Source organism: Alligator mississippiensis, chromosome 6 (assembly GCF_030867095.1).
Source record: "Alligator mississippiensis isolate rAllMis1 chromosome 6, rAllMis1, whole genome shotgun sequence".
NCBI lineage: Eukaryota > Metazoa > Chordata > Crocodylia > Alligatoridae > Alligator > Alligator mississippiensis.
The window spans coordinates 84,715,075-84,740,833 of record NC_081829.1 but is presented as its reverse complement, the minus strand read 5'-3'; the positions used below and the strand labels follow the sequence as shown (position 1 = coordinate 84,740,833).

General features: G+C 41.9%; 1 protein-coding gene across 1 annotated transcript; it reads left to right on the top strand.

The window, feature by feature from the left end:
* The first annotated feature begins 1,695 nt into the window (after positions 1–1,695).
* On the top strand, positions 1,696–24,919 carry LOC102562942 (deleted in malignant brain tumors 1 protein-like). Its single transcript, XM_059730343.1, has 14 exons — positions 1,696–1,741; positions 1,961–2,002; positions 3,970–4,159; positions 4,802–4,852; positions 8,739–8,752; positions 9,151–9,462; positions 9,984–10,034; positions 16,719–16,869; positions 17,690–17,709; positions 18,678–18,866; positions 21,286–21,458; positions 22,142–22,536; positions 23,814–24,085; positions 24,735–24,919. The coding sequence occupies exons 1-14, from the start codon at positions 1,696–1,698 to the stop codon at positions 24,917–24,919; spliced, it is 2,091 nt and encodes a 696-aa protein (XP_059586326.1).
* The last annotated feature ends 840 nt before the right edge of the window (positions 24,920–25,759 follow it).

Below are 25,759 nucleotides of genomic sequence, written 5' to 3'. Positions count from 1 at the left end.
AGGGACTACAATCCCTTCAGTTTTAACCCCTCTGTGGTATAACACACACACACACGTGACATGAATTTTGCTTTCATGAATTTGGGGTGCAGTTTCCCCCAAACCCCTGCATCTATCTCCATGAAACACAGTAGGCTTCATTCTCTTAGCAGAGGCTACCATCCCTGCAAGTTTCATCCAAATCAGACAAAGATCAACACAGTTATAGATATTTCATTGATTCCCCATTATACCCTATGGCCAAATCTCCGAATAGGCTCCAAACCTTTGGAGCTGATTCAGCCAAATCGAAGCGGAAACCCTATTCAGAGTTCCAAATCGAATCGCTGGCATCCAAATTGGTGGATTCCGAACCTGAATTGAAAAGTTCCCTATTCGCGCAGGCCTCATAAATCCTTCCTAGGAAAATATTCAGTTTGTAATAGTTCCCACTGAAAGAAAGTTGCCTCTGTTGGGCTAGAAATATGGTGCCCCTGGACTTCCCACATAGGTGCAGTTGTGAACAGGGCAAGAGACTGCATTAGTTATGGAAGAGTATGAAGAGGCCTGCTAAAGGTGAGCCCTCTACAGACAGAAGAGCACAGCTGAAACAGTCCAGCTTTCCTCCCTTTCGTTCCCTTGTGCTTAGAATATGAATCAAGGAGATAAGCTCATGGCTTTGGGCATTATCAGTGACAAGGAGAGTCAGCATTTTAGGTCCCAGGATTTCAGTTTCAATCCCCCTTCTTTGAGTTTTGTTGTAGTAACACCCAGAATCTTGAGTGCAGGACAAGCTGCACTGTGCAGGATATGGATGTACTCCGATCTTTCGGGTTTAGACAGAGGGGCAGTGTTGGCATGGAGTAATGTTGTGCTGTGTGTACCCCTTAGCAGCCCATAGGTTTTCATGTCCTGCCCACCACAGGTAATTTCTGCAGATCTGTAGGTCTTCACATGGCCATTGGGCTTAAGATGTTGTTTTTTTCTAAGTGTTGTGTGTTCTTCAAGCACCCGTGAAAAAGCAGTGACTTAAGAAGGTTGGCTCTACCATTAAAGGATCGGAATAGGAGTTTACATGTACCTGCTTTACTTTTCATAAGTGGTGGATACATTTATTTATTTTTCTTCATTTTTATTTAGTCTTTCTTGTCTCTCGCCTCTGTGTTTAAAGTTCATCATCCAAGTTTGGGCCCATCTAAGTTTCATACTTAAACAACCAAAAGAATTGCAGATTTAGTTCACAAGTTGTTGGTTTCAAGCTTTTCACTTCTTTGTTCTTATAGTGCCCAGAGGGATCAGGTGAGTGCAAGCTGCAGAGTGCTGTACAAGCAAACATACTGAACACTTTTGGCCTTGGAGAGGCTAACGGTGCCGATATGGAATTCTTTTTTTTTGAGTATTTTCCTAAGTGGTGTAAGGAAAATATTGCAATGGTCAGCCGTGACATTCTTGTTAGAGTCCGCTGACAGACAAAGAATCCCAAAGTGTTTCAATAGGCATCCTCAGGAGGATTTCTCTGAGTGTGAAATATGATTGAAGCCATGCTCCAGGAGAGACTCAGGCAAAAGCTTCAATTGACAGCGATTAGAAGTCTCATAGAGTTTGGTGAGACTTCTCACAGGAGATTATGCACATCCATGCATCTGCACAGGGTCAGGAAGCTTAAAATAGTCTTACTTAAATGCTGCAAAAGCTCCCCAAATCTAAGAAGCAGCAATGATTGTAGGAAGCCCTTACAAGGAAGATGATAGAGGCACTTGCAGTAAGTGTTCAGTATCTGGATTCTACTGCCTAACTTATTGCAAACTGTGCATAAACTTGGCTTAATCTTCATTGCTCTCTCATTGTGTCTCATTTTCTTCTCCTCTCTTAAGTGTATGATATTTTGCTGGAATCCATTTGTACATTTATGAGTTTCTGTATTACTTCAAACTGATTGAAATTTTTCCTCATTTCCACATTCTTCTCTCTGTATCAACAGGTGCTAGCATAACCACAATTTCACCATGGTTCAATGCAACAGGTAATTCTTGTATGTAATATAATTACATTGTAGTTTCAGTGTTTGGATGAGATGGCCCATAATAGGATGAGTCAGCATGTCTGTAACATGGTCCCAGATGAGGAAGCATAACATCCTACTATGTTCAACATGGTATGCATGCCTACAGTACTAGCACTGTAGATACGTTACTGGGTATAAAAATCTGGTTATAGGAATCTGTCTTTTATAATGTTAGTCTGTAGACCTCATTTCCATGTTGTTTTCTATTGCACTGACAAATGTCACCACTACATTACCACCATGGATTACTACTACAGGGAAGTCTCGGGTGCTTTAGTAATATTTACTATCATACATGTCCTAAAGAGAGAGATAGTTAGCTCTCTTATTCTAGCAGATATCTGGTAGTTTGTATTTCAGCAAGATTCCTCATCGTGCACTACCCTGGACATATGTGACACTAAAGACCAGTTAATCATATCTTATATCTGGTCATGTGTTAATTCAGCTAATGGCATTATAAAAAAGGCATAAGCTACAAAGTTAGACAGAAAATGTATAATAACTTTGTGGTTGGTTCCTATCAAACCATTAATTATTCAGTTATCAGTGGAATTGAGTGTCGGCAGGCTGATGGGGGCTCCCAGGCACAAGATGTATCCCTGTGCCAGGAGCCCCATCAGCTGATGGGGCTCTCAGTAATGGGGTGTTTGTCAAGTTTGCGCAGTAGGCTACTTGATGTACAGCTTTTGCAGATGAAGATTCTTTTGTACAGCTTTGATCATACAAGCTGGATGCTTAATTTTTACTTTGTGTTTTACATCAAAGAAGGAATGAGACTTACCATAATATGGGTAAGCATGTCTGTGACACGGTCCCAAATGAGGCAGCATAACATCCTGTTTTTCTCAACCTGGTATGCATGCATAAAGCACCAGGAAAAAGTCAGACCTAGAGAATGTCAGTGCTGCAAGGAAGGCTATACTGATACATTACTGGGTGTAGGAATCTGTCCTTTGCAATATTAGTCTGCAGACCTCATTTCCATGTTGTTCTCTATTGCACTGACAGGTGTTACCACCGCATTTCCACCATGGATTGCTACAACAGGTAAATCTCAGGAGCTTTTCTAATATTTACTATCATACGTGACCTAAGGAGAGAGAGAGTTAGTTCTGTTATGCAACTGCATATGATGAAGTATACAGAAGAATCCTTATCAGTTGTGACTTCAGGAGAGGACGTAAACTCTAATATTGCAAGGACTCAGGATTCAGTACAAAACGTGGGTAATTACATATCCTTGGATGAGATGCCCTGTGTTGACTGTTTCAGAAAAAAATTATTTAGTCTATAGGGGTCGAGAGTGTTGAAAAGAGTACAACTTAAAAAGTCCTGTGCTAAATCACAGCCCCTGGGAAAAGTCAGTGGCCTGAGAATTTTCATGCCACATTGATGGTTACATTGATATAGTATCAAAACAAAGTTTGTATCAGGCAGGCCTACTTTGCTGGCTGCTGTATGCAGAGTACAGCCATTTTTTGTTTTCCCTTAATGGTTCAGTGTTGAGCACCAAGGTACGTTCCTCTAAAATAAAACTGAATGTTGCTCTCTTGTCTTTTATCAGGTAGACATATTACAGGCACTTCTGACCCATGGGGACCTACCACAGGTAATTCTCAGTAGTTTTGCTTACATTAGTTATATTTATAATCTGTAGTCTTCACTGATTGCTCACAAAAAGACTTTACTACAACTGCCAAGCCTTAATGTGTCAGGTTTGGGATATGGTTGTAGAAACCACGAGAATTCATAATTCTGGGGCCCGCAGTGTCTGACCAGGAAGGTATACCCAGTTGGATATCCTAGGGCACTTCAGATACCTTTAAGAGAAAGTGATAATACCATCGGTAAGAACATGCCAACATGTAAGTGACTGTGAGGGCTTGTGATAAGATTAAATGTTGCTTTCTGTGCTTTTGAAGGAATAACCATCCGACTGGTGAATGGAAGGAACAACTGTGAGGGCCGTGTAGAAATCAGTTACAACGGAGCCTGGGGGACGGTTTGTGATGATTCCTGGGATTTCAGCGATGCTGAGGTTGTGTGCAGGCAGCTTGGATGTGGCTCTGCCATTTCATCCGCACAAAGTGCCTACTTTGGTCAAGGCTCCGGGTATATTCACCTGGATGATGTGCAGTGCAGAGGAAATGAGTGCTATCTCTGGCAATGCCCTCACTGGGGCTGGGGAAGCCATAACTGTGGACATAGTGAAGATGCTGGTGTCATCTGTTCAGGTAACCTCTGTTTTTAATTTTAGAGTATTCCTATATTCCTATTTTCATTTTAGAATCTTTTCCTATATTCTCCTTTATGAGTTAGCAATCTAGCTCCTGAGAGCACGTTTCATTCACTCCCAGTTAAGATTTATGCCAAAAATTGGTTTTGCCATGTTTGTGTAGCAGTATCATTTTGTGTGCTGCTCTTGCTGAGGGACAAGAAAGTTGTTGGGCTGAGGTGGAGATTTTCACTTTCCATGTGTTGTATCACAACAGGGAAGTGAGTGTGTAACTGATGGTGGAAACCTTGTCATTGAGATACACTTCCTCTCTGCCAATCAAGATCCAAACTTCTGCCTTCCCTGTCTTCACTTCAAGTTAAATTAGGGTGTCAGCACAGCTGACAATGATCTTAATTTGTCTCCTTTTTTTGCACACTACACCAGATTGATTTTCTGATTCCTTTTTCACCTTAAAGACACTATCCCCATAATACAGTTGTTTCTCACTTGCATTTTGTTCTGTCTTCCTTTAATAGGTGCTTATGCAACCAGCACAACCACGAGGCCGACATGGGCTACATCAAGAGGTAATTCCAATTGTTTCCTCCCCTTTTTGCAATCTAATTAGCTGTATCCTCCTCTGTTTCCACAGTAGTGTGGACCAACAAGCCATTCCAAGCACTGCAAATGTTAATGATTGCAGAGTGCTAGGCCTGGGAAGTAGAAGGGGGCAAGTCAATGCTTTTGGAAACAGCAGAAGGGTATGTCCAGCTCCAATCATAACAGTCCTTCAGTCTCAGAACTGTATTATGTTATTGTAGACTTATGAGGAAATATATATGGTCTGTTGAGGAAGCTAGGTTTGCTCTGAGGCTGTGAGTCTTCATCCAGAATCTGCTTTAAGCTGTTTTAATGGTTTCCAACTGTAGATAAACTTAGTTTTTCTTTAGTATCTTTGTACTTAAGGTCAGAAGGGACCGAAACAGATAATCAGGTCCAACCCCCAGCCTTGGGCAGGAATGGGTGTGGGGTCATATCACCCCAGCCAAATATCTCTCCAACCTCCTCTTGAAGAACCCCAAGGTAGGGGAAAGTACCACCTCACTTGGGAGCCCACTGCAGAGCCTGGCAGCCCTAACTGTAAAGTAATGTCTCCTCATGTCCAGCCTGAACCTTCTCTCTAACAATTTGTGGTCATACTCCTAGTAACCCTGGGTGGTGCCCGGGGAAACAGAGTTTCCCCCAATTCCTACTGGTCCCCCCGGTGAGTTTGTATATGACCACCAGATGCCCTCTCATCCTTCTCTTGTGGAGGCTGAATAGGTTCAGGCCCTTTAGCCTCTCTTCGTAGGGCCTGCCCTGCTGCCCCTTGATGATGTGAGTGGCCCTCCCCTCTATGCTAGCCAGATCCCTCTTGAAGTGCTATGCCCAGAACTGGACGCAGTACTCCAACTGTGGCCTGACCAATGCTGCATAGAAGTGGAGAATCACCTCTGTGGACCTGTTTGCAATGCATCTGTAGATGCACGACAAGGTGTGGTTAGCCTTCCTGACCACTTCCTCGCACTGGTGGCTCGTGTTCATCCTGGAGTCAACAATGACTCCAAGATCTCTTTCTGCCACCGTGTTGATGAAAAAGGTGTTCCCCAGGCTATAGGTGTGTTACTGGTTCCTTTTCCCTAGATGCAGCACCTTGCACTTGTCTGCATTGAATTGCACCCTATTCTCATCCGCCCACCTCTGTAATTTGTCTAGATTTAGCTATACGCTGTCCATCCCCTCCAGCATACCACCTTCACCCCACAACTTGGTGTTGTCAGTGAATTTGGACAGCGTGCTTTTCACACTCACATCCAGATCACTGATAAAGATGTTGAACAGTACAGGACCAAGCCCTGGGCGACTCCACTGCCCAAATCCCTCCAGGCTGAAAACGGCCCATCCACCACCACTCTCTGGGTGCAACCATCTAGCCAATTTGCCTGCGACTGTGTGGGCATCAATGCCTCAGTCACCAAGGTTTTGTTAAGAGAATGTGGTGGGAAACCATGTGAAATTCATGGCGGTGCCTCCCCTGGATCCATCCGCAATTCAGCTGGGGGAGATGTCCCGGTCCCTGTTCAGGAATATGGAGACTAAGAATTCATTAAAGAGGTCAGCTTTTCTGGTTGCCACAATCACCAGATTACCAAGCATCTCCTGTAAGAGCCACATGTTACCGAGGGCCTTCTTCTTACCTCCTATGTATTTTCAAAAGGACTTTTTATTATCCTTAGTTCTGGTCGCTAGCCCTAGCTCCATCTCTTCCTTGGTCTTTTTAACAGCTTCCCTGCAGTCCTGAGCAACGGAGGGGTAAACCTCCTTGTCAGGGTGATAGCCCCTGGCTTCTACTGTTTGTAGGCCTCCTTTATTTATTTTTACTATCCATATTCTCCTCTTCCTTCCCTTACTTTGATTTTCTAATTTTACTTTTACCTGAATGACTTTGGCAGGTTGCTCTGAAATATATATCTTGTGAGTGAAATTTTCTTAATTCCTGCGTTGCCGATTCTTCCATTAAGCGGTGATGAAGGCATGCATGAAAGCAAATATCGACCATGTATTTCTGCACCAGGTCTTTCTCATGCATTTTACTTATGCAGTCTAGCAGATATCTGTAGTTTGTATTTCAGCAAGATTCCTCATCATGCACTTCCTGAGGCCCTGGGCATATGTGATACTAAAAACCAGTTAATCATGTCTTATATATGGTCATGTGTTAATTCAGCTAATGGCATTATAAAAAAGGCATAAACTACAAAGTTAGACAGAAAATGTATAATAACTTTGTGGTTGGTTCCTATCAAACCATTAATTATTCAGTTATCAGTGGAATTGTGTGTGGCCAGGCTGATGCGGGCTCGCAGACACAAGATGTATCCCTGTGCCAGGAGCCCCATCAGCTGATGGGGCTCTCACCAAAGGAGTGTTTGTCAAGTTTGTGCAGTAGGCTACTTGATGTACAGTTGTTGCAGATGAAGATCTTCTGAACAGCTTTGATCATGCAAGCTGGATGCTTAATTATTTACTTTGTGTTTTACATCAAAGAAGAAAAAGTGCAGGTGTCCATAGGCACTCTGTCTCTAAATAGACTTATTCCCTCCATACAGTCAAAAACAGAAGTGATGTCACCACAGGCTTTAATCTCAATCTGCCCTTGAAATTCAACAGGGAAGATAACGTTAGCTCCATTCGTTTCCTCCTCCTGCATGGTCACCAGAATTGTGTACTGAATTTCAGTCTGCTTCCTATGGCAAAAGCTACTAAAAGCAAAGGGGTTGCATATGGGTCAGTTAATATGTCACATAACGTTTGAATTTCATTATCAGTGATAATATATATAATGAAAACAAAAAAGTCTGAGTACTAATTGCAAAAACTACTTTGAAATTCCAAAACTACTTGGAAGAAGTATGTTACCCTGCCTAGGCTGGGTAGTGCAGATCTGGAGATTGTTGAATCTTGCACTTTATACCACTGGCAAGCATGGAGAGGTGCTGACAGTTATCAACCAAATGATAAGGGAGAATAGAAGGTATGAATGACTGGTTTGGTGGTACCTTAACCAAGCAGTTTGAAAGCCCCCATTTAGAGAAAAATGGATTACAGGATTACAAGATAGCCGAATGCCCTGTCCCCCTAAACCCCAATTACTGAAAGTAGTTGTCATAGATTTAAGTAACAAGAGCCTCATAGATTGGATGAGACTGGCTATAATATGAGTAAGCATGTCTGTAACATGGTCCCAAATGAGGCAGCATAACATCCTGTTTTTCTTAACATGGTATGTATGCGGAAAGCACCCAGGAAAGAGCCAGACCTAGAGAATGTCAGTACTGGAAGGAAGGCTATACTGATACATTACTGGGTGTAGGAATCTCTCCTTTGCAATATTAGTCTGTAGACCTCATTTCCATGTTGTTCTCTATTGCACTGACAGGTGTTACCACCGCATTTCCACCATGGATTGCTACAACAGGTAAATCTCAGGAGCTTTTCTAATATTTACTATCATACATGACCTAAGGAGAGAGATAGTTAGTTCTGTTATGCAGCTGCATATGATGGAGTATACAGAAGAATCCTTATCAGTTGTGACTGAAGGACAGGACGTAAACTCTAATACTGCAAGGACTCAGGACTCAGTACACAACTGGAGTAATTACATACCCTTGGACGAGATGCTTTGTGTCGGCTGTTTTAGAAAAAAAATTATTGAGTCCATACGGGTCAAGAGTGTTGAAATGAGTGCAATTGAAACAGTCCTGTGCTAAATCAGAGCCCTGGGGAATAGTCAGTGGCCTGAAAATATTCATGCCACATTGATGGTTACATTGATATACTATCAAAACTGGAGTTTGTATCAGGCAGGCCTGCTTTGTAGGCCGATGTAGGCAGAGTATAGCTATTTCTTGCTTTCCCTTAATGGTTCAGTGTTGAGCACCAAGGTACGTTCCTCTAAAATAAAACTAAATGTTGCTTTCTTGTCTTTTATCAGGTAGACATATTACAGGCACTTCTGACCCATGGGGACCTACCACAGGTAATTCTCAGTAGTTTTGCTTACATTAGTTATATTTATAATCTGTAGTCTTCACTGATTGCTCACAAAAAGACTTTACTACAATTGCCAAGCCTTAATGTGTCAGGTTTGGGATATGGTTGTAGAAACAATGAGAATTCTTCATTCTGGGGCCTGCAGTGTCTCACCAGGAAGTTGGATATCCTAGGGCACTTCAGATGTGTTTAAGAGAAAGTGATAATACCACGGGTAAGAAGATGCCAACATGTAAGTGACTGTGAGGGCTTGTGATAAGATTAAATATTGCTTTCTGTGCTTTTGAAGGAATAACCATCCGACTGGTGAATGGAAGGAACAACTGTGAGGGCCGCGTAGAAATCAGTTACAACGGAGCCTGGGGGACGGTTTGTGATGATTCCTGGGATTTCAGCGATGCTGAGGTTGTGTGCAGGCAGCTTGGATGTGGCTCCGCCATTTCATCCGCACAAAGTGCCTACTTTGGTCAAGGCTCCGGGTATATTCACCTGGATGATGTGCAGTGCAGAGGAAATGAGTGCTATCTCTGGCAATGCCCTCACCGGGGCTGGGGAAGCCATAACTGTGGACATAGTGAAGACGCTGGTGTCATCTGTTCGGGTAACCTCTGTTTTTAATTTTAGAGTATTCCTATATTCCTATTTTCATTTTAGAATCTTTTCCTATATTCTCCTTTATGAGTTAGCAATCTAGCTCCTGAGAGCACTTTTCATTCACTCCCAGTTAAGATTTATGCCAAAAATTGGTTTTGCCATGTTTGTGTAGCAGTATCGTTTTATGTGCTGCTCTTGCTGAGGGACAAGAGAGTTGTTGGGCTGAGGTGGAGATTTTCACTTTCCATGTGTTGTATCACAACAGGGAAGTGAGTGTGTGACTGATGGTGGAAACCTTGTCATTGAGATACACTTCCTCTCTGCCAATCAAGATCCGAACTTCTGCCTTCCCTGTCTTCACTTCAAGTTAAATTAGGGTGTCAGCACAGCTGACAATGATCTTAATTTGTCTCCTTTTTTTTGTACACTACACCAGATTGATTTTCTGATTCCTTTTTCACCTTAAAGACACTATCCCCATAATACAGTTGTTTCTCACTTGCATTTTGTTCTGTCTTCCTTTAATAGGTGCTTATGCAACCAGCACAACCACGAGGCCGACATGGGCTACATCAAGAGGTAATTCCAATTGTTTCCTCCCCTTTTTGCAATCTAATTAGCTGTATCCTCCTCTGTTTCCACAGTAGTGTGGACCAACAAGCCATTCCAAGCACTGCAAATGTTAATGATTGCAGAGTGCTAGGCCTGGGAAGGAGAAGGGGGGCAAGTGAATGCTCTTGGAAACAGCAGAAGGGTATGTCCAGCTCCAATCATAAAAATCCAGCCCTGAGACTGAAGGACTATGTTACTGTATACTTATGCAGAAGTATATATGGTCTGTTGAGGAAGCTAGCTTTGCTCTGAGGCTGTGAGTCTTCATCCAGAATCTGCTTTAGGCCTTTTTAATGGTTTCCAACTGTAGATAAACGTTGTTTTTCTTTAGTATCATAGTACTCTAGGGTCAGAAGGGACCTAAACAGTTTATCAGGTCTGGCCCTCTGTCCTGGGCACGAATATATATCTTGTCAGTGAAATTTTCTTGATTTCTGCGTTGCTCATTCTTGCTTTAAGCGGTGATGAAGGCATGCATGCAAGCATAAATCGAGCATGTATTTCTGCACCAGATATTTCTCATGTTTTACTTAAGCAGTCTAGCAGATATTTGGTAGTTTGTATTTCAGCAGGACTCCTCATCATACAATACCTGAGGCCCTGAGCATATGTGACAAAAACGACTAGTTAATCATGACTTATATCTGGTAACGTGTTAATTCAGCTAATGGTGTAATAAAAATGGCATAAACTACCAAGTTAGGCAGAAAATGTATAATAACTTTGTGGTTGGTTCCTATCACACCATTAATTATTCAATTATCAGTGGAATTGCGTTTGGCCAGGCTGATGCGGGCTCCCAGGCATGAGTTGTGTAAACTGATGGGCCTCCCACCAGTGGGGTGTTTTGTTAAGTTTGTGCAGTAGGCTACTGGATGTACAGGTTTTGCAAATGAAGATCCTTCTGAACAGCTTTGATCATGCAAGCTGGATGCTTAATTTTTTTACTTTGTGTTTTACATCAAGGAAGGAAAAGTGCAGGTGTTCATATGCACTCTGCCTCTAAATAGACCTATGCCCACCATGCAGTCAAAAACAGAAGTGATCTCACCACAGGCTTAAATCTCAGTCTGCCCTTAAAATTCAACAGGGAAGATAAAGTTAGCTCCATTCTTTTCCTCCTCCTGCATGGTCACCAGAATTGTGTATTGAATTTCAGTCTGCTTCCTATGGCAAAAGCTACTTAAAACAAAGAGGTTGCATATGGGTCACTTAATATGTCACTTAATGTTTGAATTTCATTATGAGCGATAATATATATAATGAAAACAAAAAAGTCCGAGTACTAATTGCAAAAGTTATTTTGAAATTCCAAAAATACTTGGAAGAAGTAAATTACCCTGCCTAGACTGGGTAGAGCAGAGAGCTGGAGATTGTTGAACCTTGCATTTACACTGCTGGCAAGCATGGAGAGGTGCTGACAGTTATCAACCAAATGATAAGAGAGACTAGAAGGCATGAATGACTGGTTTGGTGGTACCTGAACCAAGGAGTTTAAAAGCCCCCATCTGGAAAATGGATTACAGGATTACAAGATATCCAAATGCCCTGTCCCCCTAAACCCCAATTACTGAAAGTAGTTGTCATAGATTTAAGTAACAAGAGCCTCATAGAATGGATGAGACTGGCCATAATATAAGTAAGCATGTCTGTAACATGGTCCCACATGAGGCAGCATAACATCCTGTTTTTCTTAACATGGTATGCATGCGGAAAGCACCCAGGAAAGAGCCAGACCTAGAGAATGTCAGTGCTGCAAGGAAGGCTATACTGATACATTACTGGGTGTAGGAATCTCTCCTTTGCAATATTAGTCTGTAGACCTCATTTCCATGTTGTTCTCTATTGCACTGACAGGTGTTACCACCGCATTTCCACCATGGATTGCTACAACAGGTAAATCTCAGGAGCTTTTCTAATATTTACTATCATACATGACCTAAGGAGAGAGAGAGTTCTGTTATATAACTGTATGTGATGGAGTATACAGAAGAATCCTTATCAGTTGTGATTTAAGGACAGGACATAAACTCTAATCCAACTCTAGAGCTGGATTATGTTATGGTAGATTTATGAAGAAGTATATATGGGCTGTTGAGGAAGCTAGCTTTGCTCTAAGGCCATGTATCTACATCCAGAATCTGCTTTATGCCATTGTAATTGTTTGCAACTGTAAATAATCTTAGTTTTTCTTTATTTTTACTATTCATATTCTCCTCTTCCTTCCCTTACTTTGATTTTCTGATTTTACTTTTATCTTAATGACTTTGGCAGGTTGCTTCAAAATATATATCTTGCAAGTGGATGTTCTTATTTTTCAATTTGCTGATTCTTGCATTAAGAGGTGACAAAGGCGTGTATGCAAGCATAAATCAACCATGTATTTCTGCACCAGGTCTTTCTGATGTTTTCCGTATGCATTCTAGCAGATATGGGGTAGTTTGTGTTTCGGCAAGACTCCTCATCATACCCTACCTGAGGCCTCTGGCCTACGTTATCCTAAAGACCAGTTTATCATATCTTAAGATGTTGTCTGAACATATCTAATGCAGTCAATGGTGTGATAAAACAAGGCATAAGCTACAAAGTTATACAGAAAATGTGTAATAACTTTGTGGTTGGTTCCTATCACACAATGAATTATTCAATTAACAATTGAATTGCGTGTGGCCAGGTGATGGGGGCTCCCAGGCATGGGGTTGGGCCCCTAATGCTAGGAGTTCCATCAGCTGATGGGGCTCCCACAAATGGGGACGCACCATGTGCCCCCACAACTGGGAGCCAGAATCAGCTGAGGAGGCTGGCAGCTGTAGGAGCCTGATACTTTCTAGTGAATGGAAAGCGTGGGATCATAATCACTAGCAATAAGGCATCATGGGATCTGATGCTGGATCTTAGGCTCACACCTTCTATCATGCATGTATAGCATGGCAGGATCTGGACTGTGGGGATCCCACATCAGATCCCATTGGATCTTCACTTCCATATTTGGCAGGGGCCTGAGAGAGATAATAGAAGTCCCTTATTTATTTTAAAAGTCTCATTTTACCAACAAGGGTATACTGATTGATCTGGATGTAGTACCTTTTGTACACTGTTCCAGGACATCCCTAATTCTGCTGAAATTTACAACATATGAAAGTTTATAACTTTTGAAGTTCTGTGCAGTTCTCACACCCCCTGGGGAAGAATACCGGTTTGAGAATGCCAGTAGCAGGTCAAAAGGAAGGTCAATGATAGAAAGTTAAAATAGGTTTAAATAGGAGTTTGCTGCCTTGCTTTTCATTGACTGTAGCTACATTTCGTTTTCCTTCACTTTTACTCTTTTTCCCCCCCTTTTGGCTGCCCTCTTCTCTGCCTGCACAATGGAACCAATGTCAATGAGGCTGCGTCTGGGTCAGTTATGGACCAATTTGTACATAGTATTCATTAGTGGTGATTATGTAGAAAAAGGAGTTTGTTTGCCAGACCAGATTTGAGGAAATAAGACAACCATTTTCCTTATAATCTTGGGAAGAAATATGGTTTGTGTCATGTATTTAAAAGATTCACACATTATAGCTTTGGGGAATAATTGCAAAAACATTACAGTGCTTATATTTGAAAAGTAAGGAAGTTAAGGCCATGGAGAAGTGTGCATGTGAAGCACTCCAAATTTTGCTTCTATTTGGAGTGCTGTGGTGTTGTACAGATATGTCCTGTTCCTCTTGCCTACTCCTCTCACCTCCCTAATCCTGCCAAAGGGCTTCAAAATCACTACAGTGGCATGCAGAGGGGGTGCTTTTTAGCCAGGTGGCACAGTATGGGGTTGCTAGATCCTTCAGTATTCTACAGCGCTTCACTTCTAGGGGAGCAGGGGGCAGAATTGGGGAGACAATAGGTGCTCTCCTGTGTACTTTGCTATTCTCTGGAGAGCAGAGGTTGAAACACGCAGGGTTTCCTGATCTCCAGCCCATGGAGTTATAGAGAAGGATTCACTGCCTGCCTCATAGCATCCAGTCTTTGGTGGTGCCTGAAGTCAGCCCAGTATAGAGGAGAATGCAATGACTGTCTGCCACAGCAGAGGACTGTGGGATACTGACAGACTGAGCCATCCCTATCATTTTTCTCTGGAGCGTTTAGATTTTCCAGAAAGCACTTCAAATAGAAACATTTCAAATATGTTCCTCATTTTATAAGGATCACTCTTTGAAGCGAAATGACCATTTTTGAAGCATTTTTTAGTTGCAAACAGCTCTACGCTCACAGTTGAGAGAACTTCGAAGGGGCTTGTAGTGCTTTAACTAATATACCTGTTGAGGGCTTAAGCCATCAGTAGCTTATATTTGTGGCATATTTGGATGTCAAGGATTTTGAAAGGTCCCAGTTGAGTTGAATACTAAACACATACTTTATTGTCAACACTTTGTTAATCCTATTGGTTTCCAGAATCTAGGAAGACTTGCACCTAGACTTAAACACATGCATTTATCAGATTGCAGAAGACATTTACAGTTGATCATTGCAAGCCTCTCATTCCCAAATAAATTGATTTGAAGATATGCAGATTTTTTAAACCCTGGTGTACAGGAATCACTGTGTATTCTTCTTTAGACCTAAGTTAATTATAATTACCCTGCTTTAGCTTTTGGTGAGCTAGTTCCTTTGCTGCCTTGATGTTATAGACAGTAGACAAAAAATGTTTTTTCTTCATTTTTACCCATCTCTTTCCTGTCTGTTTTACATACAGTGCTTTTGGTTTGTTTTCTGATTTTTTCCTTCCATCTTTATGTTTTTGGTATATGGGGCATATATCTTGAATGAAATTGTCCTCATTTGCATGCTGCTCTCTCTTGTTTTAGCAACTGTTTCTACCACTAGTGCTTCCCTTACCATCATGGGTAACCAGAACAGGCAATTCTCATTTGCTTTACTAATATGGAAGTAAGAAAGTTTTTGAACTGTTGAAAACTTTTCTCTAGTTTTTGTCTTTTATAAGAACAAATGTCCATTCCTAGAAATCATTTCACAAAGCAGGCAACTGACATTTGAAAGAAAATCAGTGAGGTTTGCAAACCTATTATGATGACATAGCATTGAGAGATGATAGTACCATGTATGTTTAGTGTACTAAAACAGGCACTGATATCAAAACATTTATGAACTATTGTGATACAAATACTTTTCTTTGTTCCCACTTTGTACACCTACACAGCCAAAAATGCCTTGGTCCATGACTGGGCTCATAGCACTAGAGTAAATGATGATGATGATAATGAATGGCCTATGATGGATAGTTGGACTATTTTGGAGAGTACTATCATTTATGTCACTAGGTTTATTTCAGGATTTTCTCCCAACAGAGTTTACCACTGCATTTCTTATTACTGTTTTCTAGTTCACTGTTTCTTTAAGTAATTTTATTTATTTTATTAATCAGATGAGCTAGACCTAGCACAGGCTTTATTGGCTTGGTGCATTATATATCTGGGTATAAATCTCTATTTGTAAAATATTTACAGGATGAGAGAACTATTGGTATTTTCTTGGGCCATCTAAAATATAGATCTCATCTCTTTTTCAAAGTCTCTTCTGTATTTGGTTATGGTGCAAGGTTGGTTTAACCTTTTTCCTGACATTATCTTGAATAACCCAGTTACCCTGAAAGTTGTATAGATGAAACAAGAGGCGTGTATGCACGACACTTTAAAGAGGGCTACATGCTTTTGTACCACTTTAATAGTGTCAGTGTTTTCACACCTCAGCAGCATATTGTGCATTAATTCCAGCTGCTGTAGGAAATTTGGCAGCGTAATGCCCCTTAAATGACTTGGGGCACAGCAAACTAAAACTCCTTTGAGGAGTTTTAGTTTACTGCCCCTACAGCCATGGAGTGAAGCACCAGGCTCCGTGCAGCTCCGCAGCTCTGCAGGCAGCCTGGCAGCAGCCTGGGAAGGCAGGCTCCACCCAAGAAAAGCAGAGAAAGCCTGATCTCCCGCCCCCCCCTCCCCCCAGGAGCCTGCTTGCCTGAGCTATGCAGATGCCTGGTGCTTCCCTCCACAGCTGTGGTGCCCCCCAGGACAGCCTGAGCAAGGTACCTGGAGGGGGCTGCCACTTTCACAGAGGGAAGCACCAGCCCCCCCCTGCAGTCCAGGCACTGCTCTGCCTGCCAGGAATTCGACCTCCCCCACTGCTAGAGAGGCAGGTAAATCAGTAGGGTGTGTGCACAACCTGGAGGTTTAACCAGCCCTAAACTGAAGTGGTGCTTTTTAAAACTCACTGCTTCAATTTAGGGCCTCCATTTCATCTACACACACCATGTCTTGCCACATTAAGACCACAATATTACCTGGAAAAAAATCATAATTTTTCTTAACTGAACATATATTCGTTGGCACAGATTCCTGGTTTTCTATTTATACATTCAATACCTAATTCAATATAGTTTAATACATTTAATTAATTTAATTTAATTTAAAGAGGTGTTGAATCTGAAATAAGAGTTTGTGTGCTCAGCAGCTTTTTTGTTCTTGATCATACTGAGGTTGGCTCCTGTTAATGGACCCTTCAGTTTCCCACTTGAGTTTTCAGTGACTTTGGATCCAACATAATATAGCTATAAGCAGAAATTATACCTGCATAAATACCTTTTATCTTTTCTTCATTCTACAGAAAGTTATTTTTGTGGTGGCATACTTTCAAATTCATCTGGGACATTTCACAGCCCATTCTATCCTGCATATTATCCAAACAATGCCAACTGTGTATGGGAAATAGAAGTAATGAGCAATTTCCGTATAACTGTCATGTTCAGAAATATTATGTAAGTATCCAGAGATGTTATGAAAGTACAGCACTAACTTTATAGATAATTAATGCTGTTATTATTGGATTTTTAAGATTTGATATTGTCTCTTCAAAGATGTCTCTCAGTATATTCTAAAAAACTGTAAATGAACTGTATATCTAAAACTGTAACTCATTCCTAACAGCATAGCTCAGGCATGGGCAAAATATGGCCTAGCTTATGAGGCCATTCTATCTGGCCCGCAGGGCCCCTAAAATTTTGTTTTAAATTAAAAATGATCTGTTCCTGGTTCCTGTAAAAAAAATGACAGGAACCAGGGACAGTAGGACCTAAGGGGAAGCCCAGTAGGCTCCTGCAACAGCAGGGCCCACCTGGCCCCACCCCCTCAGCCAGAAGCCCCAGGAGGGGCTTCTGGCCTGGGACCATGTAGCTGCCCTGGAGTAGGAAGCTCAGGTAAGGGTGGGGGTGGAAAGGCAGGGAAGGAGCTGGTGTGGAGCACAGGGAAAAGTGGCCTCTTGCCCGCCCCATGGCTGGTGCTCCCTGCTGCAGCCACTTGCACCTTGTATGGGGTTGTCCTGAGCAGGCACAGGCAGCCCAAGGTGGGCTGTGAGTGGCTGCAGTGCAGGGCACCGGCCACGGGGCAGGTGAGGGGCCACTTTTCACCACACTCAGCACCATCTTGTAACCTGGTCCTGCTGCCAGCCTGAGCCCCGTGCCGGGTCTGGGCTTGCCCATTGGGGCTGCACACGGCAGCAGCAGCTGCAGCCCCCCCCCCCGCTTGCTGTGCTGGGCAGCGTTTGCTGCTGCTGCCCACCTGGAGCTCCTGCCACAGTAGGCTGCAGTGCGGCTGCCACTGCCGCCTCTGGGCTGCCCAGCGTGCAAGCTCCAGGCGGGCAGCAGCAGCAAATTCTGCCCAGCACAGCAAGCAGGGGGGGCACAGCTGCTGCCACCACAGCAAAGCCCCAACGGGTGAGCCCAGAGCCAGTGTGGGGCCCAGGCTGGCAGTGGGGGAGGCTTACAAGCTGGTGCTGAGCATGGGGGAAGAATGGCCCTTCACCCACCCCATGGCTGGCACCCCATGCTGCAGCCACTCGCAGCCCACGTGGGGCTGCCTGTGCCTGCTCAGGACTGCCCTGCACAGGCTGTGATCAGCTGCAGTGCAGGGCACCAGCCATGGGGTAGGCGAGGGGCCGCTTTTTCCCATGCTCCACACCAGCTCCTTCCCTGCCAGTGAGCAGGGGGTCAGGGCTGTGCGCTGCCTCCCACTTGTACCATGGGGCTTTGGGGTGCTGAGAGTGAGCAGGCACAGGAGCACAGGGCCTGCACTGGTGTCTCAGGGCCAGCACCAGTGGGGTCCAGGGCAGGGGTCCAGGGTCCCAGCCAGCAGGGGCTCTATGGAGCTGGGCCAGCTCTCCACTCTCCCTGCTGGCACAGCCCAGCCCAACTCCACAGACCCCTGCCAGCCTGTGCCCTGCTCTGGGCCCCGCCAGTGCTAGCCCTTTGACATTGGTCCCAAGACTTTGGGACACTGGTTCCAAGATGGTGACCAGGGGGTGGAGCACCTGTCAAGGTGTAGGGCTACCCATGCGGCCCTTGACAGCTTGCCAAAACTGGGTAAGCAGCCCTCCGCGCAAAATAATCACCCGCCCTGGCATAGCTGGTACCATGTAAACTCACAAATTACAATAATCTTTGTCTCAAAATCTTTTGATTTTAAGGGTTTCATTCATGTTTTATAGCCTATTTTGTGATGTTAAATTGGAATTCACACAATATGACATTTTCATGTTTACTCCCTAGGATGCAAAGTAGTCAGTGTCGAGATGATTACATTGAAGTGTACGATGGGCCACTATATACATCTCCATTGCTTGGGAGAATTTGTTATGGTTCCACTTACACTTTTACGTCATCCTCAAATTTGATGACCGTTCGATTTCATAGTGACTACAGCTACACAAACAGAGGGTTTCAGGCTGACTATTACTCCACACCAGCAGATCAGAATACTAGTAAGTCTATATTCAATGAAGAACTCTGTTCCTAATGAGACAAGCTTAATTGTTGATTTTAAGTGCAAGTGTATTTATGTATTTGTTCCTTAAACAACTAGTAACTATCACCTTTCATATTGTTTGAGCATTGACCTATTTCAGGCAATATTTAGTTTAATAATTAAAAAAATTCTGTGTGGAAGCTTTTATCCAAGGAATTATTTTTAGATATTTTTTCTGACACCTTAAATTTGCTTTTTCATCATCTCATTAATGTTACTTACTTAGTGCAAGCTCATGTTAACACACACCCTGCTTATAACAGCCCTGTGCTTTATTGCATTAGAATGAGGCAGCAAACTGACTAATCCTGTTGTAGCCAACACCTTCTTTAAATGAGCTTTATTTTCAGTCCCACTGGAGTTTGTAATGAAGTTTTATTGTATTTTCTTCCACTGTCCTTTGGGCTTGATCATTGTCCTACTACAGATAAAACTTCCATCAGACTCATTTCCTTTCAAATACATAAGACAGTTCCATGTCCTGCCCCAACCTAATTTGTTATCATTTATCAGTTTACCACAATCCTGACTTTACTTTTTTTCCTGTGTCTGTGGTTCAAAATATTGTTCTCCAAAAGTTGATAGATTGGTAGCCTTAATAACAGGCTAGATATTACAGCCTTAATTTCATAGTGTGAACACGCAACACAATTACTGTGTGTGTCTACATGTGAAATTAATTCAAATGGGTAAACTTGGCTGCATATTGTGCCAGAGTTTATTGCTCCGGGCACCATGTCTTCATGTCGGCCTGGGACCACAGCATGTTGAGTTGGGTCAGAGCAGCCCTGGCTGGCAGAAGGTCTGTGGGGGTCAGCCAGCCAGCCTGCCCGGGGCTGCTCCAACCCAGCTCAACAAGCTGCAGAGAGGCTGGCTGGGGCATGAGGTTGCTTTCTAGTGTGGGGCTAGCTGGCAGAGAGCCCTCATGCTGAAGCACCCTCATGCCCCAGCCAGCCCTGTCTGCAACTACATATGCTTTGCTGCACACTAAAGAACTACCGCATGATAGTACTTGTATTTACAAGTATGAACCTATGGCAAAGTCAATTAGTTTTCTGTGGCTTAATAAGGCTGTACATGTAGACACTGAGACTTTACTGTGGAGCTAATTAGGCAGCTCCACAGTAAAAGTCTCATATAGATGTGTCCACTATGGAGTAACCTACCCCAGATTTTAACTAGTGCTAAATCTATTCCTAAGGATCAGAGAGATATCCATCTCTTCCAAGCTTAGCTGTCTCCTGTAGGTACTATGACAATGCCATGCCACTAGCTGGTGAAGAGTCAGTTCGTGTTGGGGAAATCTCTATAGTGGAATGAAATTGTCTATGGAAGTGGACACATGCCATTTTCTATATAATAACTTGACTACATAATAAAGTAATTACACATTTTTTCAGGGGTAACTTCACCCTAGATTCAAGAGATTTATTACACAAGAAAATTGTATGATATGTGCCTATTTCACTTTTTCTGCATGATAGTGGTGGTTAGGGCTCTCTCTTCAAAGTGGGAGATATGGGTGTGAATTTCCTTAGGGTGAGGTGAAAGTGGTTTCCCACATCCTGGGTGAGCACTCAGATCACTAGCCCATTATGTATAATATGGTTCCCATCACTCCTAGCCTGCTTTTAAAATGAATAGTCCATTGTTTCTGTGAAGTATACTTCAAAAGCAGCTAGTGGATTGGGAACGTTCAGGGATTTAAGCATAGTTCTGTACTAATCTGAACTCCATTTTATCTGAGGTAGGAGTTAGTAGGTTAATTGATCAAACAGGATTCCTTTAGAACAGTGTGGCACCTATAGAATGTTGCAGTCCAAAATAGAGACATAAACTGCATACGTTCCATTTTTAGGCATCTCTGGTGCCAATCTGAATCTGAGTAATAGTCTTTACCACTAATGATATTGATCACAGGAGCCTCATACAGACATTCAGTTTCTCCTGGGAGAGTTACTGCTCTCCCAGGAGAAACCATGATTGTACAGATATTCTGGCTTATTCTCCAAGAGTAAAAATGACCACTGAAGGAAAAAAATGACCTGGGACCAACCAGGGTTAAATCACTTCCAGGAGATGGTGAATGACAGTAAATGCTGTAGCTTTTCAAGGACAGAAATCCTAATGGTGTGATGTTTGTTGTAATTACAATACAGCATACAATGCAACACCTAGGAAAATTAGTCAGACCTCCAGTGTGTATTAAATATTTAAGAAATAAGAGAGGTAAAATGATGTGCTCTGGTTTATGGACCCCTCCCATCCAAAACTAACACATACCATAGATAATATTTATTTAAAATGCAGTTTCTAATCCCTAATCCCTATCAGATGCCTGACTTCATTAATACTTGGTTTTCCCTGTTCCCCAGCGCTTCTGTGCTTGCCAGAATACATGAAGGCAGTTGTTAGCAGAGCCTACCTCAGTTCACAAGGCTACTCTGCATGGGAAGTCAGCTTGAATGACCCTTCTTGTAGACCAACAATTACACCATACTATGTTATTTTTGATATACCATACACCCGCTGTGGCACCAGAAGAGAGGTATGAAGATGCTGAATGGTTCATCAGTCTGTATAATTCTGTTCAAACTGTACAGCTCATTTTGCAAAAGGTCATGAACTGAAACATGCACTGTTGTTTGTGGGGACTAGAAAGGGAACAGAGACAGCAGGTACATTTAAAGATTCAATCTAATTCAGTAGTGCAACCTCTGCGGATATTCTGTTTATTGTAGATGGCTTTTATGACACACAGTGTGCAGTAGGGGCTTTTGTGAAAAAAACTGCAACGTTAAGGTCTTTTTTTTTCTGAACATTATCTGATCTTCATAAGTAGTATCAAGACTTACCATTTACACAGCCCTAGCTGAACAAGGTACTTAAAGCACTGACTTCCGTAGGACTGCCTGCACGCTTTAAATTAGATATGAATGTTAATGGAAACTTTATACATCAGATGTTCAAAGCTCTGCATGCATGTTAACTAACTGGGTGGTCTTTGGGTTCAATTTAAATGTTTTTCACAGAACTCAATTTTGTCACATACCATGTGGTCAACGAAGTTGTTTAAAATGCCTTGAGGGTAGAAGTTACCCAAATCGTGCTTCTATTCATACCTGTCCACTGGAAGTGACATTATTACACTCCGTGTTACTTTAATTTAGTATACATAATGTAAACATGACTGAATGAGGTAATTATACATTTTATCTAACATTCTAACAGGGAAACAGCAATTCGATCAGCTACTCCAATATGATAAAAGCAAATCCTTCTGGCAACTTTATCACAAGACAAAATGATCTTCATTTGCGTGTCACCTGCAAAATGCTCCAGAATTCCTGGATACAAGTAATGTATCGTGTTGATACCAAAAATGTTACAGAGGTCAATGAAACTCAGTACAGCAGATATGATGTGAACCTTACATTTTATAGATCATCATCATTCTCACAGCCAGTCTATGACTCGCCATACTACGTTAACTTGAACCAGAATCTATTCCTTCAAGCTAATCTTCACAGCTCTGACTCAAATCTGGTGTTGTTTGTGGACACATGTGTAGCATCCCCTGATCCCAATGATTTTACAACTGTGATCTATGACATAATCAGGAATGGGTAAGGACTTTCTCAATACTTGTGAAAAAAGGTTCTGTATTTGCAGTCTTGTTTCCATAGTTGTAGTTATGTATCTGTTTTATTTAGAGAATACCGCCGATGTGAATTGACTTCAGGTCCCATTATAAATATGTTTTTAAAAATACACTGTAAGGCATAAATGGTTAGGTAGAGTATTAAATAACACTAGATATGGCATATAGACCATGAATCTAATTATTCCATTTAGTAAGGAGACTGTGTCTGCAGTTAAGAGCTTAAATAAGCCAAGTTACATTTTTCTACATAGTAACAATTTAATAGCCACCTCTACTTCAGCTGCTACATGGTGATCATTCATCCTTCAGCCCAAAGATGCAAATAACTTTAGGATCCTTTTGTAGATCAGTTGCCAGAGATCTCTTTGCAACTTGGCAGTCTTGGGAACTGATCTTGCAAAGATTTGACCAGAGGCTTAACGTTACACATGCGAGTGCAGTGAGGCTGCTTTGGGTGTGTACAAGCTTTGCATTTAGATCACTTTAAACAAAACTTAGAGTGATATAAATGCTTGAGTTCACAGGGCTTAAGTCACCCTAACAATGGTGCACCTGACCTAAAGTTAGTTCTTATCAAATGAGAAAGAACTTTAGATTGGCATGGTTCATCCAACCTAAAATTGGTTGACCCAATCAAACAAATGCTTGCATCTATCCCCCAGACATCCCTGGGTCTGGGAAAGCCCAATCATACTCCACTGCACCCAGGCTGTGCTGTTTCCCCCCATCAACGAGCACACCTCTGGGCTGGGCAACACCCCCTTGAACACAGAAACCACCTCCCCTGGACACTCTAGTCCCCACCCCCTCAATTCCCCCACCTCCCCCTAATCCTGCCAACTCTTTTCCCTCCCTCCCCCCCCCCCCCAGCCTCAACTTACTTGCCTTTGGCTACCTATTTTCATCCTCCTTGCAAGTGGGGAATTCTTGCATGCAGTGATCCTTACACTAAACTGGGCCACATGAACACTTGTTCACACCCTTGATGTTAGAACATGCATAATTTACTTGTTCGATCAGGGCCATTCATGTTGTATATTTTGTAAGTAAAGTCATTGCCACTGATTGTACATCTTTCTTTTCTAGTCTTACTACAAGAGCACTTTTTTCTCCCTTTTTTGTTCTGCATTCTTGTTAGACTTTCTGGTCTATATTTGTATATAGATTTATCTATTTGACGTAAGTAATGTATTGCTTCATATGTTCACAATAACTCATTTTATTTTGTTTTCTTTCTAGTTGCATTAGAGATTCTTCCTACACTACATACTATTCACCCTACAGTTACGTGGCCCGGTTTAAATTCAATGCCTTCCAGTTTATTGGCAGACATCCATCTGTTTACCTGCAGTGTAAGATGGTGGTGTGTAGGGCATATGATTATTCCTCCCGATGCAACCAGGGATGTCTCTCTCGTTCCAAAAGAGGTGCCAGACATTACCAGAAACAAATAGATGTAGTTGTTGGACCCATTCAGCTTCAGAGTGATGGCATCAAAAATAGGAATGCTGGTAAATTTAAATAACCTTCTTTTGTTTTTAATATAAGACTCTTTAATCAGTTTGCATTTCATAAATATTTATTTGCAGGTTAGTTTGCTTCTGATTTCTAGTACTGATGCATGACTTTACTAGTTTATTAGCAACTTCAGAATACTAAGCATGAAGGCGTTGATCGTTGACTAATATATAAAAATTATTTTCTGTTGAGCACCTTTCAAATCCATCATTTTAATCTGCACGTATCAAAGGCTGAGTACATCACAGAGAAATTAGATATAGTTTATCTCTATATTACAGCCCATTTTGTCCAAATTGTCATTATGAGTCTTGAATGTCTCCAGTAAAAACAGACCATTCACCTTCCTTGCGAAACATACATTCCCTATTTCCTTTCCTCGTTAAGATAATTTCTTAATGTTTAATCTAAAAATGTCATGCTTCTGAATAAGTTGTTAAAGTAACCCTTATTAATATGAAGCTTATTTCATGTGTCTATAGTGTATCAGATATGAAATGGGGTGAAAAAAACTCATTAATATTCATATATAATCTAAGATTCAAAATTTAAATTCAAGTTCTCTCTGTTCTGTTATCTTTGGAATTACCTACAGCAGAGCAGGAGAAAATGTAATAAACTCTCCTTCCTTTTCGCTCACAGAAATGGATTCTTCACATCTTCAGGAAAATATGGATACCCATCGCTCCGTTATCATTCCTATTGATAATTTCCATGCTCCATTTATTGTTACTGCCGTGGTCCTGGCAGTTGTTATTATCACTCTTGCTGGTTTTCTTCTGAAAAGGAAAGTAAAGAAAGAGATTCCCTACAAGATAATGATGTGAGATGCAAGAAGCACTGGTACTCAGCAGACACCAGAATCTCAGGAGATTTGTCAGCATTTCAGTTTCCTGCATTTATATTTCAGCATTTACATGACAATTCACATTTTCATGAAAAAGTGTGAAAAGCTCACTGTAACAAGTTAACACCCTGTGTTGTGGTAAATTCAGAATAGAGCTGAGCCTGTGCTTGAAATCCCTTCACGTAACTAAGGCTGGTGGCTATTGAAATTTGGCCGCAGACCCCATCTATCTAATCAACTATCACCTCCAATAATGGGCTGAGTGTAAATCCCAAATCCTACCAACCAGCTCCCTGCCCTCAGAGTCCTAGAAATTGCAACTTGGGGCTGTCTCTAATCTATGTGGACTGAAATTATCGTGCTATTTTGTAATCAAACCTAGAAAGATTGAAATCACCTGGCATTTTGCAGCAAGATTGTGGAGGGCCGCAGGAGATGTAGTTCCATCCCGGTTTTACCATAGGTACTTTACGTTTAAATTTCTCATTGAGACAACTGTAAAATATTTGTGCTATTTATAATGTGGAATGATTTATAGGTTAAATAAATCTCTTATGTAAGCTCTGTGCTTAAAAATAGAAGGGGAAATGCAATATTCCTGTCTGTTAACATAATAAAAGTACAGCCTATTTGGTATCTGAACACCAGACTTCCATTTTGTTTCTTTAGAGAGCCCATTCTGTCATAAACTTTTCCCAACAACAATGTGTACTGTTGCTTTTATATATTCCTAACTTAGGGATGTTAAAAATGTTCTTGTGTAGGCTCCTATAAGGAAATGATAGATATCTCTCCTTTTATTCACCATGTGAAATTATGG